Genomic DNA, 21,128 nt, shown 5'->3' with positions numbered 1-21,128 from the left:
TTCTAATTTTTATATTATTTTATTTTAGCATGACAAAGCAGAACAAAATAACTACACGATCTCGTTATAACTAATGTGACATTTTTGTTACCACAGTTGTAAGTCTGCGCTCTTATTTTGAAGTAAGTCGCTTCATTTCCGACAGAGCCGTGAGAGTCGCGTCATCTCCGTTCACTGGACCTTTTTTTTTTTTTTACAGCAATGGCGGATCATGGTGCCTCTGTGCCCGGAAGTTAGCGGCGTTATTATGGATCCCACTGCTCTTCTTGGCAAGACCCGCCCTGCGTAGCATTCAAGCGTTGTGATTGGCCAGTGCCTCATAGTTACAGATTAGGTATATGCACTCTATATGCACGCGGAGAGAACCGATTAGTGATGCACTTTAAAAAGGCGTTTAAAAAAAGAGACATTTTATTATCAGCAAAACTGATTTAAATTAGCCTATGAAATGCAAATTAAATTTTCTTAAGACCATTTTTATTAAACGGTGCATGATTAAAAGGGAAAAGTTAGATTTGAAATATTAATATTAAATATATATTGTTATATGACAAAAGTATAATAACAAAGTAAAACAATATTTTAAAAATATTTATTTTTATGATAGATCTATTGCTATGGATTTAGAGTGCATATTTGAGACTAGACACTAATCACAAACGTAACATTTATTTTAGGCTTTGTGAATTTGTCTATATTATCTTGCAGCTCAGCTGATTTTATGAATGGATATAGGGGAGGGAAGTTGTAAGACCTATGTGAGATTAAAAACACAAGGTCAATTTACAATAGGCCAACGATTCTGAAAGATACATCATACCAGACTAACAATTTGTCTGGCATACATCAGTGTAAACTGAGACCGCTCTCCAGGATCATAAGGCAAGGCAAGGCAAGTTTATTTGTATAGCACATTTCAACAACAAGGTGATTCAAAGTGCTTCACATAAAACCATTAAAAGCATCAAAACATAAGGCAAAAGAAAAGGAGATTTAAAAACAATTAAAGAACATAAAACTAAACTGCATTGAATTGAAAATGCTTTCGTTTTAGACCTTTGACATTTGATGGTTGCGACCATCCCACTCGTGCCACGATTTCCTGGGAAGCAGCTTTCTTGCTGAGAGTTAGTCGAGAAGAGCGACATCAATCTCATATCTGTTAGTTTAGTTTATGGGAGCAGGAGGAAACTGCCTGAATCTGTCCGAGGCAGCTGTCGGTAGCCTCCATGAGGTCACTGTGCCCAGCCAGGGAAGAGTCCAGCACTCAAACTCAAACTTTTTTGTTTTTATACGGATTAAACCAGAACACCCTGGTAATTTATCACAACAGAGAAGTCCAAGTGTGAAATACAAATGAAATGACAATCAAATAAAAGGTTACTGAAAGGATGTAACTGCTGGCCTCAGATTAATCTGTGTGACATATGTGCAAAGTGAACATGGTGAACATTACGCCCCGTGCTCTTTGATTGTTGTATTGATTGCCCGTCGGCTTGATTGAGGTCAGACGTAGCACATATTCACTGAACGAGGGACGGTTTCTTTTACAATCTGACCAGCAGAACACAACCTCTCTCTACAAGTGGATGTTCAAATGTTGCTCATGAGGCACTAAGCGATATGGCTTGCCTGAATTTATGGAATGCAATGTCTCTGGTGAGTGCAACTTCAATTTTGATTGATTGTGCTGAGCTGCTTTTCCTACTTAAAATGTGTTGGAATGGACATAAACATGTGTTACACTCCTAATCTGTACCCCAGATTCGGTGTATGAGTTCAAATAATTATTTTCTCACAATATTTTCACTTATCTGCTATTTAGACAATATAATATAAAACAAATAGATATTTCTGTGGATATAGTATTGTACTTCTGTAGATGTGCTAATTGAGGGATTCTGGACAATATTTCTTCATATGGTCTATTATATAACAAGTGCATTTCTGTTGAACCAATCCTCATGTTTTTCAATGGAATTCTGCATATTTGCATATATTTTCTTAAATCTATCAAACTATGGTCTGAGAAAGGGTAAAAAATCTATTCATTTTATGCAGAGGACATCCAATATTTATCTAACCATAGTTATGTTTTCATCTTCTGCTTAATGTAATTTTAGGTAATTAATACTGGCCAGTCATTCGTGCAGACGTGTTAAGTTTAATTAAATGAAGAAAAATAACCCTGAATATTGTTGATACAACATTAACTGATTGAATAGTTTACCAATTTAGCTGTATGGAAAGTGGAACATTGTTTTAACGTAATGTTGAAATACCTCATACCAGCATTGGGGGGCGGTAATATCTCAGAAGAAGCATCTTCCCTTCTTTCCTTTCTCTCATCATTTCTCCACCTTCTTTGTCACGCTCTAGTCTCCCTATCTGCCAGTAAAAACAAGAAATTTGGATCAAGTTACTCTATATATATCCAGGATTTCGATATTGGTTGAATTCTTCTTCTATGTTCTCAGAGTGAGGAAGATGCTAAGCCGAACTGAACACAGAGGTACATCCAAAGTGTAGCAGGTTGACAGGTTGTATGTACATGAGAGGCAATGTGTATGCAATTTGAGCACATTAGGTTTCTTGTCTTTTCACCTCCCTTATAGATAACATATCTGTAACACTGGAAAATAAAGCAATGATCCCCATAACAGTACCCATTTACGGCTTCCCTTGGAGTCTTTCTTTTTTGTTATCACACCCTCTGTTTAACCTTCGATTTCTATCTCTGGGTTCTTGACCTCACCTCATAACCTTAAAAACAAGCTCTCTGAGTTAGAGCCAGGTGCAGGTGGTGTATATGTGTGTGTGTGTGTGTGTGTTTATACATGTGGTTGTGCTCTGCTCCTCCTCAGGTGTGTGCAGGCTGCTATCTTCAGTGATGTCTGGAACAGAGTCTCATACAGACAGAGAGGAGGACTACAGGTTCCTCCACAGCATGGAGAAGAAGCTTCATCTGCTCTTTAAGGTGAAGACACGTTTGTGCTACAAGGATTCATGCTTTATTACATCCACTCATTTCAGTGACAGCATCTATTTTCAAACTGGTTTTAGTAGCAAAATACAGATCTTATTTTTCAGGATGCCAGTGTAAAAATACTGCCTTACAAATAGATGTTCATGCAATCAAAGCTTTACTTCAGCGAAATTCATGAGTATTGTCAACTAACTAATCCAAGGTAACAGTAAAACACCATACGTGTTATAGTATTCTACAGGACGAATGGCTGCTGTCACTGTTACTCTATTATACAGTTTAGATATTATTACTCATGCATTAATATGCAAGTGGCACTTCAATGTTGCAGCTTTTCTGGATGCAGCTAATTTTAACAACTGGACTGTGTTGTATTTACTGTTACTGTGAAATATTAGTCTCTATAGTAAGTCATATACAATACCTCAACATGTTGTACAATATTTAAATAAATGTACTTAGTTGAGTTCGTATTTTCTTCTTTTTCTTTTGAAGAAACACGTAAATGCACTTTCTTTCACATTAATTGAACTACGATTCATTTATGTTGTGGTTGTGTTGTAGCCATGGTACCATTGCAGTTCTTTCAATGAACAATATTTTATCATTATGAATGTTATTAGAAGTATAAGTATTAGGTGTATTTGGAGTTTTACTGCAGAGAAAACCTTTATTGTGATACTTTCCTGACTTGACAGATCCACGAGCGGCTGAGGCGTTTTGAGAAGCGTAGCCCCGTCCTCGTCCAAGAGCACGCAGCGAGTCTGGCCTCAGATGTAAGTGACTCTCTCTCTCCAAACATCTTTTGCAGATGGACGCGCCGCCGAGGACCACAGTTTGACAGCAGAGGGAACGGGGAGGATTATTTCGTCTTTCAAATTGTTTCCTCCTCACACAGACGCCTTTGCCTGTCACACAGAAGCATGAATGGAACGCACAGTCCTACTTATGTGTCGTGAACTATGAAATCTCAAATCAAAACTCTGTGACCGCTGATATTATCATTTGAAAGGCTGCGTTTTACAGCAGATATCGTTTTGCATTTACATGCCAGGATTTAGGTCAACAAGGACAGTGCCGAGCAAAAAGCTGCTCAAATCATTTTGTGTGGATTCTAAAACTGCAACGACCAGTACATTCCCTTCAGTTGTGCTTCATATTTCATCTACCAATCCTCTTCAATCCTTTTACCAACCAATCACTCCTGTATCTCCATCTCATCCCAATACCTTCCCCGAACCATTTTGGTCACGTTCCACTTTCATTCCCTGATTTCCCCATCTTGTTCCTGGACAACGTGTTGAACAAGGATGTTCTTTTTTAGACTTTTCCCCTTACTCTACGCTTCCATCTGTTCTTGTCTCCATCCCCAAACCACACTCCTCTTCCATTATCTATATTCTTCCTTATCCTTTCATCTCTCTCTCTCTCTCTCTCTCTGTCTGTCTCTCTCTCTCTCTTACACCCTGTGTATTGTAATTCCTGCCATGTTTCCATGCCGTCTATCTAGCCCTATCCTCTCCATCTCCTTCTCTTCACTCCCTTTGCTTCAGATTCTTTGAGACAGCAACTCTCCGCCTGGCTTAAATCATCAGGACCTACTGAAGGGCCAAACCATGGGTCTGTTTCCCCTCAGAGAGGCTTCTGTTTGCTCACAGTGGAAACTAATGACCTTCATGCATTGTGTCTCTGGAGTGTGCCTCGACATCTTGAAGTAGTAGAAGTCATTGCAGTAATATGCTTGACAAGACGGTGCGACTGTACACAGTCAATCGCCGCCTCTTCACTTGCCGATGACGGTCAAGGCTGCTTTGTTTTAGCCGTCGTGTAGCCTTGAACATTTGGGAGCTTTTTTTTTTTTCCCCCGACGGTGGCTAAGAGGCAGAAAACAGGAACACGGAAAAAAAAAAATTATCACCAAGAAGAAACAAGCATTTCTTTGTGAGGTGAACAAGGTCCCATGAAAGCGTAGACAATAAGGACAGTGTGTGTCACTGCAGTCTGAACAAGACACAAGCTGAATTTCGTTAACTCTTTTTGTCTTGCTGCATGTTTCTCCCGTCTCTCTTGGTTCGTACAGTGTAGACTAGAGCAAACCTCTGAGGCCGTGATATAAATGTACACCTCTAATTATAAAAAAATGCATATCCTGCCGCTCCTCTTTTTCTTTGCTTCCAGTTGGCGGAGGAGCTGATATACCAAGACTGGAGAGACGAAGTCAAAGAACTGGTTGCCCTCTTTTCCAAACCCAACTTTAAGGTGAAGAGTATTTCCTTCCATGTGTTCGCTGTAGCTTCACACATGTGTGTCAACCTAAAACTCCCCCAGCCAATTCCTTTGTCCAGTTTAATCACATCATTTCGACCAATGGAATACACACACAAACCTTTGGGGAAATACGCTTGTTTGCTTTCTTGCCAAGAGCTATCAGAGAAAATGGATACCACTCTTTTGCCTCTAAGTAACAGCCCTCAGCCGGTAAGCTTAGCTTAGCACAAAGACTAGAATAGAGGGAAGAAACTAAAGCCTGGCTGTCATGGTTGGGGTGCAGGCAGCAGGGGATGGACCCAAACGCAGACGAAAACGACTCAGGAGCCGAAGCAATGCAATGATTTATTTTAAAAAAAAGCTTCCAATTCAATTCAAGCTTACAAGCTGGAGTTCAACATAACAGACAGGAAACAGCAGGCAAGACAATATGGTACAGAACTCCCAACATAACGGAAGACAAACCGATGAAGAACAAAATAACTGGGCTGGTATAAAGAGGGACGGAGTCATGGGGAAGTGGGAACAGGTGAGCAGGAGCATGAGACCTAAAACATGAAATTCTCTGGTGACAGAAAGATGCAACACAGTCCAGTCTCAACATAAAAAGTCAGAGTGAGTGACGCTGGCTTTTCAAGGGTCTCCTCATGAAACTGCAACTTGACATTTTTACACTTCATTATTTGTAACAAAAATGAGATACAACTCGTTAAGTGAGCTATTTCCTCCTTTGTCCAGACTTTGTACTGAGCTAAACCATTAAAAATGAAGCCACAGACAGGAGACGGTTATAGCCATACAAGCCATTTTTTGACCATTTTCTTGCTGAGAGTTTAGACAAGAAGTATCAATATTGCTCTCAAATCTACGCATTAAATATGAAACTACAGCCAGGGGATGGTTAGCTTATCGTAGCTTAGCATAATGGTGGGTGCAGTGAGAAACAACAAGCGTTGTTATGTCCAAAGGTTAAAAGAAACAGCTTTACTCTCGCAAAAGCCACAATCTCTCCGTTTATTTACACTTTAGTTTTTGTACGAATCAAACAAACTAGATGTAATGTGTTACACAGTGAGGGTTGGAGGTGTCAGTGGACAAATCATTGCTAATGTTTCCCTCTGCTAACTCTAGCTTCATATTCAACAGAGAGCGGTATCGCTCCTCTCATCTAGCTCTTGGCAAGAAAGTGAATACGTGTATTTACAAACGGTTCCCTTTAGTGACTTCCTAAAATCTGTAATATTACCGCACACTCACACTCACATAAACATTCCCCCAAACTGTGCAAGAGTGCAGTTTTCTGTCCCTGAAGCGTAGCCTATAATTCCCATTCACACGGACCCTTCATGAAGCAAGAATGTAATCGGCTCGGAAGATGTTTCGCTTCCTACTACTTCAGCGCCCCGATGGATCATTAACAATAAAAGAAACCTACTCATGAGTGATGTGGTTACATGTTCAGTCATATATCCTGTTTGACCTAGCTAACACTAGAAGTGTAATCTGAGAAACGATATAAATCCATGCAGGAATGCTTCATCTGAGCTATTCTGATGCTGTTCAGGCGACTGAACATTGGAGCTGACGCGCACATCAAAAGGCCTTTATGGCTCACACAAAGTGACAAATTCATCCAACTGCAAACTCTAACCAGAAAAAGCATTTCCTGCTGAAAATGCGTTGGAATGCTGAAAACTGAAATTAATCGCAAAAACATTGCTGAAAATAGATATCCAATTCAAAAACAAATTGCAAAAAGCTTAATAATTCAAAAAGTTTAAAGATTACAAATATGCAAAGTCATATCACACCTCTCCTGAAAGAGCTGAACATTTTAATAGTTGTTGGAATGCTTAACAGCATTCCAACAATTAAATGTATTTCACCTCATCATTTTGCCCTCTGAGAGGTGCTGACATATATTAACCACACCGGAACTGAAGCTAATCTACTCTCTAATCATGTTTATTAGTGTTCACTCATGTAGAGGCCCAGACTACTCAAATGCATGTTTCCTTATTTTAGATCTGCTGACAGTCATATTTCAGACACACACATATCGTTTGGTTTTCCAGTGAGCTGCAGGAGTCGTGGTTTTTCTTAATGAGGAGGCGAAGCCAGACGAGAACTAACAGGTTTGTTTAAAGAGTCTTAATGACCTGTTTGTTCTTGGCCCGAACGCAGGAGCTCACACATATTTATGAGAGACTCGGGGTAAAACGTTCTGTGAATGAATGTTTGTTTTTGAAAACCCGTCTCTGAAAGTGTCCAGAGACGCGTTGCTCACGCGTTGGCAGCTTCTGAGCGGGGCAACTGTTGATGGACGACATGGACAAGTAGACTAACTGACAGATGGATTGGCTGACTGTTAAAAGGATGAGCAGATGTACACGCCCCCCCCCCCCCCCCTTCTTATTGTTTCTTACTACATTCAATTCCCTTCTTTGTTTTTGTACCTTGTGCAGGCTGACAGTGAGGGATTAACCTTTAACCGGAATATTGTTTTTCTGAAAACAAACCTGGAGCTTTGGTACGGCCAAAGTTAACAAAGAATGAACTTAAATGAACTGTCTGGGCACTGATAGCGAGTCGTATATCAATTCCCAGTCCCATCACTGGAAACAAACTTCTTCTAAGACGTGTGTGATGTTTGAGGTGAGCCAGTATGACTGTCAGCAGTATAGCGGTTGCTTTCAGGTGGCCCACAGGCTGGCAGTACAATCCAGACTAAATACAATTTGGCATGTTGGCACCTATCAAAACTGAAGGTTTGCAACCAAAAGGGAAATGTTGTATTTGGATTCAATCGCTGTAGTGAGTGTGGGCAGGCCAGTCAAACTTATTGGAATGTTTGCGCAGTCTCAGTCACCTTCGATTAGTCAACAGTGATTGGTGGCATTTTTGTTTGAGTGCTTAGCATTTTTCAACCTTACAATTGCAGTTAACCATCTCTAGCCTAACCAGTTGGTTTAAAGTGTTCACAATGCTGAATTTGGCAGCTTTTTTTTTTATCATACTGTTGATCTTAGCCAGTGCCATTTTTCAAAACAGAGTGATTAAAGGATACTATCCCCGTGCCACATCTTTTCACAACACCTACAATTCAAAGTTCCACACCTGAACACAGATCAGCATCCTCACTGTATTTCTGTTTCCTCCACAGAGTCTCCTGTCTGTCCATGACGCTGTGGCTCAGAGAGACTTTGAGCCTAGTCTGCCACCAATACCCGATGACGCACTGGAGGACGACGAGGATTCGGTCAAAATCGTCAGTCTGTTCAAAACTAAAGACCCCCTGGTCAGTGAACATGTCTTCATCTTCCAGAAGTCAAGTTAGAAATTCGATTTATCTCTAGTTAGCTTAGCTTTGAATGACGACTGTAAACAAGAAAATCGTTCTGTTGAGAGGCTTGTAGATTTTTTAAATTGTTTTATTTTCTTAGCACAAATGAGATATAACATGTTAATTAGTAAGTTCTGGAGCTGTCCGAAGGCCAGGCCATCTGTTTCCTGCTGTTTCCACCCTCCATGCTAAGCTACTCCTGCTGGCTCTTGCTGCATATACGTATAATCATGAGGGTGGTATCACTCTTCTCATCGAACTCTCGGCAGGAAAGCAAGTCACTATATTTTCTGAATGCCTCTAGAAACAATCACAACTGTACTTTCGGCCTGTCAGCCTGGTTCTAATTTGGTCTACCTGGCCTTGTAATGAACACGAAACAAACTAAAATGTCAGTATTTAAGTTGGGACAACCATGTAACAGGGCAACTGCATTCAGCAATGTGTAATTTGTCCAGCGGCAATATCTGACACACACATACAGGCAGTTCAGAGCAATAAACATATCCAAGAGACAGCTGTTTTTTTTCTCTGGTGACTGAATGTATGTCATGTTGTCAAACTGCGTGACTGCTCAAGCCCTGTATGCCAAAGTGTAGCAGGACTCACAATGAATGACAGGACACACAAGGAAAAGGTTCCTGCAGCAGCCAGGAATTTACAATCAATTCTTCCACATCTTTGTTGCCATATATCTGCTGTGACGCACAACATACTTTCAGCATTGTTCTGTGTGTGTGTGTGTGTGTGTGCGTATTTACGCATATGTGTTTGTATATCCAAAGCAAAACTATAAACGAGTCCTTTTAAGCCGTATTGATCATTGAAATGGGAGAATGTCTTTTCTGTTTCTGATTTAAATCAACTTATTTCAAGGTCTTTAATCAGAGCTCATTTTCTTGATACTACCGGAATGATCTGCCTTTTTCCACCTTGTTCCAAGCCATTGTCACTTATTTCTGGAAATTTCCTGGATCAAGTGTAACTGGACTGAAAACAAACCAAACTACAAAGAGCGCATGCCTCTGCCAAGGCCGCAAAATCCTCTAGAATTAGTTATTTTAATAATAAAACGAGGTTCTGATTTTTTTTTTGTTTAACTGCATCAAGATCTTCATAAAACACATATAGAGATGGACAGCTGTGGGGTACATGTGCCAGATTTTATTCCACTCAAGTAGATCCAGTAGTTCATTAGAAAATAGCAGAAATGTCTCTTAGCCTGTGTGGACTTACTTTTCACCAAATTTCATTGAAATCTGTTTTAAATAGTTTGCGATATCCTGGTAAATAAAACACAAATGGTGCCAAATACATAACCCTCATGTCAGAGAATAAATGAGAATAATTTAGTTTATGATGGACATTTTTGCGTGTGTAGCGCGTGTGTTGGTGTTTGAGCTTTGAGAGTGGAACGTGCTTCTGACCAATAATAGAGAACACACTTTTGTATTGATCCCAAAAATTAGATTGCAAAGGGACTGACCTTTCTCTGACATGGTCTCTTTGATCGATCTAACATGTTCCCGTTTTCCAGACAACAGGGTTACACCCGAGCATGAGCTTATTGTAGTCAGCAGCATAAGATGCTCTTTCCATTACGGTTTGCTCCACATCAATAACATCTGTTGACAATGAAGCTGATTTGGATAACCTTTTCCAGCGCTTTGTGTGTTACATGAAGGCAGGCCGCTAAATGATCTCGTCTCGATACAAATTACCTTCACTGGAATGAAGTGACTCCAAAGAAGACGCTCGTCTCGACTGTGATAAAACCGGCATGTTATTTCCACTCTCCGTCGCTTGACCTCTCTGCCTCTGTGCATCTGCTCGTCTGTTTGTTTATCATCCTTTCATTCACTGATCATCCTCAAGGGGGCAACAATTAAGAGGGATGAATCCACTGGGGCTGTTGTTGTGGCGAGGGTCATGCGAGGAGGTGCAGCTGATGAAAGCGGTAAGATTATGCATTACTGTTTCTACAGTGTATTGTTGTGCCCACTCTACTCTCTCGCGCTACCTTTGTACTGTATTAGGTTGTAGTAAGATTATGGTGGCACATAGTAAATGTACATGTTACAAGGAAGAGCATGTGGTACAAATTTCCAGATGTATTTCCAACACTTTGAAGGCCTGATCCATGAAGGAGATGAGCTGAAAGAGGTGAATGGAGTCTCACTGGAGCACAGGAAACCAAAGGAAATCCTTCCTCTTCTGGTGAGTGTCACACACGTTTGATTCTGTCTCCTCATTGGATGGTTCTGTTTCTCTCTTTCCTCTTGCTCTCAACTTTTTCTTTCTTCTCTTCAGTGTTGTAACTTCAAGAATAATGTCGACATTTTTTGGGGGATATATTTCTTATTGTCAAAGAACAAAACCGACAAAGCATCAGTCTGTCTGTCAATATCATTCAATGTCCCTACCATGCCTGTGGCTCTCAGCTCCAACTCTTACCCGAATCATTTTATTGTTCCTATCAAAGAGTCTTTCAGGAAAGATCTCAGTAATTCTGAAAAACATCACGTCACTGTAGTTTTTTGTTAATTAATATCCAGCTAAGGAGTAATCCACATTTGGTAGACTCGAGAGTTTGTACAGGTGCAGGATGGTGTATTTTAGATGGACTGAAAATAAACTGCAGCCCATGTTGATGATAATGAAGGACCTTGTCAATTTCTGGACAACAATGGGGCTGCCTGGCACATAGAAATAAGAAATATCAGGATTTGGCTCCACGGACAATGCTTGTTCGTGGGCGATTCATTTTTTATTTAATTTTTTGAATTGGATTTGTTGACAATAAGAAATAAATACAATATGGAATATGGAGCTACAGCCAGGAGACGGTAAGCTTAGCACACATTATATACAGTGTACTAGCAACAGAGGAAATCGACTAGCTAAAAAAAAAGCCAAGAAGCAGTATTTTGTTTTACTTTCTTTTTACACATTGCTTTTTGTACGGATTAAAAAGAAGATCAACATTTAAATGACATGGACTGACAGGTGGTAGGCTGGCTTTGTTACCTTTGGACAGAACTCAGCCAGCCGCTTCGTCCTGCTCTCATGTTAAGCTAATCGACTGCTGGGTGTAGCGTCATATTCACCATATACAGACATTTATGAGAGTGGCATCATTCTTCTCATCTAACCCTTGGCGAGAACAAAAATAAGAATTTCCTAAAATATCGAACAACTGTTTTTGCGCAGACTCGTTCTCGGGGTGAAGTTACATTCACCATAGTTCCTGCCTCCTCCAAGGAAGAAATATCACCAAATAAGAAGGTACAGTGAGCATTAACTACAGATATATTTCTGCACCATGTGTTTTTTAAAGTTAACATGCAATCTGACTGCATGAGGAAAGCTACCCAGCTGGTTTCAGTAAAAACAGATGAAATCAGTGGCTTCTTGTGTGTTTGGTTATATTTTGTGTTTTTGCCACAGTGCTGTCACTGCAGCAGCACATTGTCACGAAGTAAATCTTGCTCAGACAGTCAAGGATAAGACACTCACTAACTTCATTTCAAAATACATCTTTTTATCATTTAAACACTTGGTTTATCATTTTCCACATCACATGTATTGAACCGCATCAACTTAATTTAACACTAACAATGAATCAGCACACCTGATGTGGAACATAAGTTAGCAAGCATTCATGGCCACAACCACCACATACATGAAGTGGATGTCCAAGCTGGAAACTGTTAGTGCAGGGAGCGTTTGCAATGGATTAAGACAAATTATTTTCAATGATCATGGTCATTTCTCAAAAATGACACCAACATATGTGAAAAAGCACCAGACAAAGATGTGTCCACATCCAGGATTCAGAAGAACTTCACAAAGCGGCATTAAGAAAAGAGAAGAATGAATCAGTCGATTACATCGAATGTGCATTTTCCCTTTGTCACCTGTTTGTCTGTTTGAAGGCAAAAAACATGAAACTCTTTTCTCTCCCCAGCTGTTCATGCGGGCTCTGTTTGACTACGATGCTCCACAGATGAGGGGGAAGGTACTGTCTGTTTGAAATTGCTTATGAAACTTACCTTGAGAGTAGTTTCCATGATCAAATAGATACATATGATTTTAGGTTTTTTGTTTGGTGTTTTCAAAGATTTAAAAGGATGTATTATCCAAAAATAATAACCTTATGATTCACCGTGCGCTGTCTTTCCAACATGGAAAGGATTCTGTTAAATGTTCCTCAAAACAGGTTATCTGATCTTCTTCAGTGTGCTAGTTTTTAGCTAACAATCAATTTGTAAGCGTAAGGTAGTTATTAACATTTCTAAATTCTGGATATCATTTCTAAATAAGACCATTATTTGATTTTCCAAAGCAAAATATTATGACATTTGGGTCAGTACATATGCTAATACTTTGAGTATGAAATTAACAGAGCAGTGCACGTGTCATCCCTTTGTGGTTTGTGTCCACAATTTCCTCACTCTTTCCTCTTCCCTCTTCCTATTTTTTTTTCCAGTCATGGAGGATGTAGACTACGGAGCGGTAACAGGGATCCACATTGGTGAGATGTTTGAATTGTTCCACTCTACTCCGACTGATACGAGAGAATGGACCAGTATGATACAAGACGAGAAAACTCACGGCAATTGGACACGACAGCTCGCAACAACACATATATATTGAACTTAGCAATACAAATAGATGGAGCAAAAACAGTCACAAAAGGAGACCCTGGTTATAGTTACAGCACAAACCAGTTCATATGATGATGTCGTTTCGTGGTTTGGGGATTTGAGGGAGAAGACTGGAACAGCAAATGTGGTTTCAGCCTTGCCATTTATCCCATTTGTCTTGATCTCGTGGATTGGATATGATGTGCTTGTGTGTGGTTGCGTGTGTGCAAATGAGCAGTGCAGGATGTTCATATGGGGGCGTGCACTTATGGCTGATTGTAAAAAGGCTCCTTGCGTCTGTACAAGGCAAGGTAATTACAGATGTTGCACTGTATCAGTTCCAAAAGTCATGTGCATTTAATAATGTGCATTTCATCTTATCTCAGGCCAGCCTTCACCTGATGACGTGGTTCAGACTCTGTGTTTCCTCTTTGTCTGGCACGTAAACCTTTATCAATGCTGCACGACCAAATGACCGCATGCAGAGTAATCAGAGCAGAGAGTGGCTGAAAGAGAAGGGAAATAGTGATAATAGTGGTAATAGTTTTCATGCTGAATGTTCTCGTCCACTCTTTTGGACTGCAGGTTAAGGCTCGTATCAGATGATCTTAACATGAAGGGCCCAGGTCCAGTTCATGACATGCATTGCATGTATTCACTCTCCCCGCGGTCTTATCTCTGCTCTTACCCTTATTTCATACTGTTGAGTGAAGCAGAAATACCTTGCAGCATTTCCAAAAATGTACTACAGTTTTACAGCTGAGAGCTTTTTCAGCAACACATGATGAATTCCACTGCCAGAAATACTCAAGATTGACATTTCCGATATGTTTTCCTCTAGACCTTATTTCATTCTCGGAAATAAGATACATCATATGCTGTATAACATATGTTTAGTACAGTATGTATTACTCTCAGTTAGTGAAATCATCAGTTTAAATCCTGTGTAAACAAAAGTTTGAAATCTCTACTCATAGTGCCATGGCTCTTAGAATGAAGCCCAGAAAGGAAATAGACAGATATGCTTACAAAGTGAAATTGCAGCTGACGTGACGTCAAAGAAAGCCTGGCAGCATCACTTAGCAGCAGTTAACATCATGAAAGAGAGCGCGCGCCTGCCAAGCCAGGCCAGACCACAGTCGCATGGCAGACGCTGGCTGTCAGGCGGCATACAAGCGACGCGTGACAGTCTGAGTGGTCGTCTGTTGACTGAGATTTGTGCCGTTCGGGATGGTGCTTGACACCAGAGTTTGGGTGGTGGTGTTGATGTATATAGCTCTCCCTTCTGTCACGACCCTTGTGGTCATCTGAGTACCTTGTGTGCCTTTTAGTGTTGAAGAGTTCTAATGTTCACACTTTCAATCAAGTGTTGACAAAGTGGTGCACAAAGGGAAGCAGTGTTGGTGTTTCCTGGAAGTATCTTAAAAATAAATCAAGCCTGACAAGCCTTTGGCGCTTATTAACGTATGATGGCACGCAAGTTATCTCAAAATTATGGCGCAAAATAACATGAAAATTACTCAAAAATACTCAATTCCGTTCACAGCAGGCAGCTGTTATCAGCAAAAAATCTCGAAAGAAATGAAACAAAGAAACCTGTACGCATACGTGCCCAGCACCAAATGACAGACAGCCAAAGTTAGCTAGCTGGTGAACTTTAGTGGAGCATTTAGCGGCTAAAGAGACAGATATTTCCTTCAGGGGTTGGTGGAGACTAACAACTGAACTAAAAGGAAAGTGAATATTAGTCTCGCATTCACCAGTTGAGTGAATGTCACTCTGTACCTGCTCGATGTGTACATTAGTAGGGGATTGTTTCCTAACACATTCACCACATCAACTTCATAAAGCGCCACAATGCCAGCTGTTGTGTCGCGCTGCTGTCAAATGTCCCAAAACAAATCAATGAATGCAGGTCTTAGGACTGTCACAATGTGGCTGTCCTCCAGCTAGATCTTCAGCAATACAACTAGCAGGTCTGAGGTCCCTCTCTTTATTTTCCCAGCCGGTCTAAGAAGGAGTTTTCGTCTCGGGACAAAGAGCAGCTGGGACAGAGAAGCGGCTCAGTCCGAGAGGTGGAGCACGAGGGTACGCAGCTCACTTCATCCCCCTACCTACAAAGAGGTGATCCCTTACTACAGAGACCCTAAAGACAGACACCGTCTGGTTGTTCTGGTTGGTACGTATGAGCTAAAAACACCGAAAGAAACCGGCAAGCTCCATCTTGTGTGGAAAGTTTGTTTTGAAAGCACAATGCCAAAAGCTTGGAAAATAGGTTCCAATGCTATGAATTGAGCAACTGGTGTGATACATGCACAGCATTTAACATTGTTACACAAAGCAAGGTAGCTACAGTGGCTATGTGCACAACATTTGTTTGGTCCATATAAAACACTAAAAACAACACAATCCCATTCATTAAAAGGACAATATTATAGAAGCTGTTGTTGATCAAAAGCAAAAGTAATGCATTGATGAAGATTTATGTCCCCACTGAGTGCAAGAACGATCTTTTCCCATCAGAACCACGCAAACACTGTCAGAGAAATCAAAGTCACAATATATTGTGTTCTCTTAAGTTACCAAGTGGCCCACCCCAGATTCACATCTCTGCCAAATCTCTGCCAATCCTGCAGACCTGCTCTATGTATTTTTGAGCTATATCTCTCCACTGGGACTTCTACATTGAGCCCCTGCTGAAGGTCTTTTTAATGACATATTATGACACAACTGTAGGCCATATGTGACCAAGGGAAATCAAAGAAAGAGGAGAAGGGGAGAGATGCAAAAAGAGGGGCAGAAAATCGAAAGTGGAAGGCTGAAAGGAGAGAAACACGGTGAACTGAAGAGGTGCAAAAACAAAACCAGATAGAGAGGAGATGAATAGGTGAATGCAGAGGAAGGGATGATTGGATTGTGAATAAGATCCTTCATAATGTCAGCCAAGTGCTCCATCTTCAAACTGGAACAGTTAAGACAGCTTGGATTTAGATTTAGCCTTCTTTAATTCAGTTGGAGCTTACCTCGACTCTGGATTATGTTTTTTTTGTCTGCTGTGAAGGCTCTTCATTGTCCGGAGGCCATCGTTAAGAATATACAATGTAGCTCATTGGCAATAAAAGGTATCGATGGTAAAACCAAAACCTGAATCCGCTAAAACAGGACCTGCTTGATAATGTTTGATCAGGTTGGAAATGTGTCTGTTTTTGTTTGCATTGCATTTACGCACTTTTAATAAAACAATAGACCGTTGTACCCCAGGACAGCTGGTGAAAGGGACTGCCAGCCGTTTTAAGTCCTACGGATTGTGTAAAAAAGGTTCGGGGAAAGTATCCTCAGAGCTCGATGATGCTCCTCTCCAGTTCTATGGAGCAGCTGTGAAAGAGATCACCAGTGTAACAGTGGAGAGTCTATACACTTGATATTTGGTAATGTATCAAGCTCATGCAACGCTGTGATGGAAAAGGCAGGTATGTCAAGAATCCTACTTTCAGACACCGCTCCATTAGTCTGATGCAATCTGGAGCTGCAGAAACCTGCTTTAGAAGAAAATCCCAGATGCTGCAGTATGTGCGTGTGTGTGTGTGTGTGTATGTGTGTGTGTGTGCTTCATCCTGTACATCCTACACTATAATGACACTGATACTGTGTGCCTTTGCAGATGTCACGTTTAATTGTGATGCTATGTATTTTCCAGAGGGCATAGGAGCATTTAACGTTCAACAGAGAGACACGGGAGGAGGGAGAAAAAGAGCGAGGGAATCATTTTCAGACTGAAATCAGTATGAAATCAGAGCTCTGTCTGTCTGACTCTCTCTCTGTCTCCCCTTCTGCTTCTCTGACGATAAAGACAGATGTGTCACCAGATCACTGAGCCTATTTGATGTCGGACCTGTCGTGAGGAAAACATTAGAACACAGAGATATTGGGAATGAATACCCACATACAGAACGCAGTGTTTTCATCTCTGTCTCAAGGGCCCAGCGGCGTTGGCGTTAATGAACTGAAGAGGAGGCTCCTGATCTCCGACCCCGACCACTTTGGCGTCACTGTGCCGTGTAAGACAGACGTCCAAAAGTGTCCCCTTTACCTCCCGCCCACACGATGGTTTCTCACATTTTTACAGCTGCCGTCCCGTTCTCTTTCAGACACCACACGTGAGAGGAGAAGGCGGGAGACTGAAGGGGTGGATTATCATTTTGTGTCAATTCACATGATTGAAGAGGATATTCTCAACCATAGGTACATAAACAGGTGTCACCCTTGTGGTTTCCTTTCCCATGGTGTTAAAACATAGTCCCACTCACTCTCCCTTTTCATTAGAGTGATGTCCCCCATTTCTACTGCTGTCTGATAACCATTTGACGCTCCCTTACCGTCTTTCCTGTCCGTTCCTCTCCGTTCCTGTCCCTGTTTCTGTTCGGCCTCTAGGTTTGTAGAATATGGGAGATACAGAGGACACTACTATGGAACAAGTCTAGACTCTGTGGACAGAGTGATGGCTGAAGACAAGGTGTGCCTCCTGGATGTGCACCCTAATGTGAGCATTATTAAGAAGGAAGTTTTTTTTCAAACAAAATAATTCACATGTCCCTGGTAAATCATTCACACTGATGTTTCATACCAAATGTTAATTGCCTCGTCAGTAATAGTTTTTCTTGTCACCACCACCACAGGGTTTAGTTCCTGGCAGTGGTGCTTTCCTCCTGGCCCCTCCATCGAACACAATTGGCAGTGGTGTGGTGGTGGGAAGCCAGTGAGGGATTGCATGCTACTGGTTCGTTGGGGTCCCCGAGTAGAGGTGGGACAACATGAACCTCCACTTGTTTCGCGCTGCCAATTAAAGTACTTGCTAACATATAGCGTTGGGTGACTCTGTGTGTGTTGGAAGAAGCATGGAGCACTCTTAACACTCTCTGCGTCAGGAGGCTGTTACACATTATTACCTGTACAGCATTAATACAGCTGGAAAGTTTTTCATTCTATAGAAAACTAACATACTCGGCTGCAACATTTGAGATTATTCAACTTCAAGAGATGGGCTCTTCACCTTATTGTTTTAATATGTGGATCACAACCAGGGTCAGGGGATCCGGGGGTCCTTGAGGGAGTTGTGGGGGAAAATGGGGTATAGTTTATTTTCACGATTTAATTCACTCCAGAGGCGAGCTGAGTAAGAGTCATGAGAGAAACTATTGTGATCACAGGTGTCAGTTATCTCCTCAACTGTAGTTGACAACTATACAATTCTGGTCTTAATCAAATCGAACAACCAAAATATTTTCAGATGGAGATCCCTGAAGCGAAGGCTTGTGAAATGGAAGTCCATGATGTAATGTGTATCAATGTAGGGGTCCTGGAGACAAAGAAAGCTGAGAACCACTATGAACCATGAATATTGCTGCCTACATCTAACCTTCTTTTTTGTTCTCCGTCACCACAGAAAATAAAGCACGTGTACACATCTGAATTCAAGCCATACGTGGTGTTCGTGAAGCCCCCATGTATAGAGGAGCTACGCCTCACCAGACGGAGAGCTAAAGTCATCTGCGATGTGGACGACAAGAACTCAGTCAGGATCTTTTCAGTAAGATAAACCACAACATTAACACACAAAACACATGCCACCAGGTCCATGTGTGAAGTCAGGTGCTTGTTCTGTGTAACATGAAGGGCGGTGTGAGCTCAAACACCCTGGCCTCAATGCACCCACCCAACCCCACAGACGTACACACACGACCCTGTGGTTTGCATTTAAGAGATGTTTAAGAGACAGGGGGAGTTACAAGGCTGCTCGGTGGGTGGCTTCTTGGTCCATAACTAACATGCAGGTGAGTACTTTTTGTCCAGGAGATGAAGGGTTACATCTTGTGTGTACCTGTGATGGATTGAAATCATGACTTAATGAGGCGATCGAAACAGATCTCAAAACGAGAGCATGTACGTTTGGTGGTAGATGTGAGACAAAAAGATGCTCGGTCACTCTTACAACACCCATCTGGCTTCTCCTTCACTGCCTGACCCTGGCGGCCGATGTTGCCCTTATTACACCCATGAGGTCACACGCCTGTGTTGCAGCATGGCTGGGGGGGATGTCCAGTGCCAAGCACCACAACCATTAGATGGTTCGGGCCATAGAAATAGAATAGGAGCAGAACGGACTTTCCCATTCAAATCAATGTAGCCAGATGGTCAGAGTGGCAGCCATTTTTTTCTGTGTTCCGATGCCATTGCAACCGTTCCAGTGGGCTGACTTCCATATAAACTGAAGTGACAAACAGCAAGCCAAAGACTCACTGAAACATTCAGTGGAGTATTAAAAGAGAGAAGCACAGAGAGCCAGAGTAACGCATTTAATCATGGTGGAATTAGCAGCAGCCAACAAGCAGGCAGCTAGGCTAACTAGCTTGTCAATTCCACCATGCTTTAATGCTACACTGGTTACAGAAAATGAGCCGAACAGCAGCGATGGGTCTAAGTGTCCCACCGGCTCACTCCCCGCCGCTCCAGAGGAGGACAAGCTACCGAGCCGTCCGTCTCTGGAGCTGCGTCCGCTCTCTTCCCGGCGAGCTGCGACGACACTTTACGACCACACTGGCTTGTTTTGTCACCATAACAACTAACAACAATTGACATTTTCTTTTGTGCTCGTCAAATGACCACAGAAAACAGTTCAATGTCCGATCTACTCCTACTCTATTTCTACGCACGAGGCATTATCTTATAGGGCTGTGCTTTCGACCTGTTCGACAGCTGGTGTGAAAGGTGCTCCTCCGCTCAGCATGTAACGATGTGTTACGCCTTGGTAACTATAGCTGAATAGGATCCGTTCCATATCCTGTTACGTTACAGTATGTGCAGATTATTGCAAAACAACTTCTTGGAGGATGTCACCATATGGTCAGACTTTAGCTTTTCTGTTTCCATCAACAGCATTTGTCAGATTTACACTGAAATCATAATTAATCATCAATTGCTTTTTTTTTAGTTACTTCTTTTCTGTGCAGATTCTTCTCATCTTTTACTAGATGGATAATCAAAGGAAACCCAAATCAAACGATGAAAAGAGCTGACGCGAGGTATTATAACATCACGATACTGCATTGTATTAACCCAGTCGGTCTCTTTTCACAGGAGGAGGATCTTGATGACATAATTAACTTGGCTGAAACCGTAGAAAGCCAGTGCGGTCACTTGTTTGACAAGGTGATCGTTAACGGAGATATCGCTGTGGCCTTTAGAGAGCTGAAGGTGGACCTCCAGAAGATGGAAGAGGCAGAAGTCCAGTGGATTCCTGCAAAGTGGATTTGCTCTTCACCAACAAAAGCACGGAGAAGTTGTGGTCATTTGGAGGACTGGGTTTGAACTTTGAACTCACAAAGAAGAAAGGAACAAAAAAAGTAATTTCTTGATTGTGTGTAGTTAGAATTCAACACCTTGAACCTTCAACATTTAATTGTTGTCATATTTCAAATATTGTTCCTGTCCTGTGATTACCACAGTTTTCCATGGTGTCCCTTAGTGTGTATCTAACGAAGCAAACAGAATCCATTTCTCTCTCCCTCCCTCCGTCTGTCCAAGAGCCAGATTTTCTGTTGGCATTTGGCTGAAATAACGTCGGCTTGCAGGACGGAGAAGAAATAGAAAAAAAGGAAACTGTCCAGGGAAACTCTACTTGTGGCTGAGTGTAATCCCTCCCTGCCAAATTGCAAACATCAGCATGTAATTATTCTGACAGCTGCTGCACTTCAATTAACTGTAATGTACACCAGAGAAATATTATTAGTTGCAGTCAGGAAGGCATTTTGCCAAAATGCTGAACAAAATAGGGACACAAACAAGATATCAGTCAATTAAAGAATGTAGATGAAGAAAAGCTAGTTTA

At 41.5% G+C, this 21,128-nt stretch overlaps 1 protein-coding gene across 1 annotated transcript; it reads left to right on the top strand.

Moving 5' to 3' along the window:
- Positions 1–2,487: 2,487 nt before the first annotated feature.
- LOC306789780 (MAGUK p55 subfamily member 7-like) lies at positions 2,488–20,608 on the top strand (the record flags this gene model as incomplete). Its single annotated transcript, XM_079285851.1, has 16 exons — positions 2,488–2,512; positions 2,865–2,977; positions 3,685–3,762; positions 5,165–5,245; positions 8,418–8,552; positions 10,473–10,554; positions 10,729–10,814; positions 11,808–11,882; positions 12,565–12,615; positions 13,008–13,131; positions 15,249–15,422; positions 17,221–17,301; positions 17,392–17,485; positions 17,675–17,783; positions 18,687–18,830; positions 20,378–20,608. The coding sequence occupies 16 exons, from the start codon at positions 2,488–2,490 to the stop codon at positions 20,606–20,608; spliced, it is 1,683 nt and encodes a 560-aa protein (XP_079141977.1).
- Between the last annotated feature and the right edge of the window lie 520 nt (positions 20,609–21,128).

Source organism: Melanostigma gelatinosum (genome assembly GCF_949748355.1).
Source record: "Melanostigma gelatinosum genome assembly, chromosome: 15".
NCBI classification, from domain to species: Eukaryota; Metazoa; Chordata; class Actinopteri; order Perciformes; family Zoarcidae; genus Melanostigma; species Melanostigma gelatinosum.
Note: the sequence above shows the minus strand (reverse complement) of the source record. Positions and strands in the feature narration are given on the sequence as shown.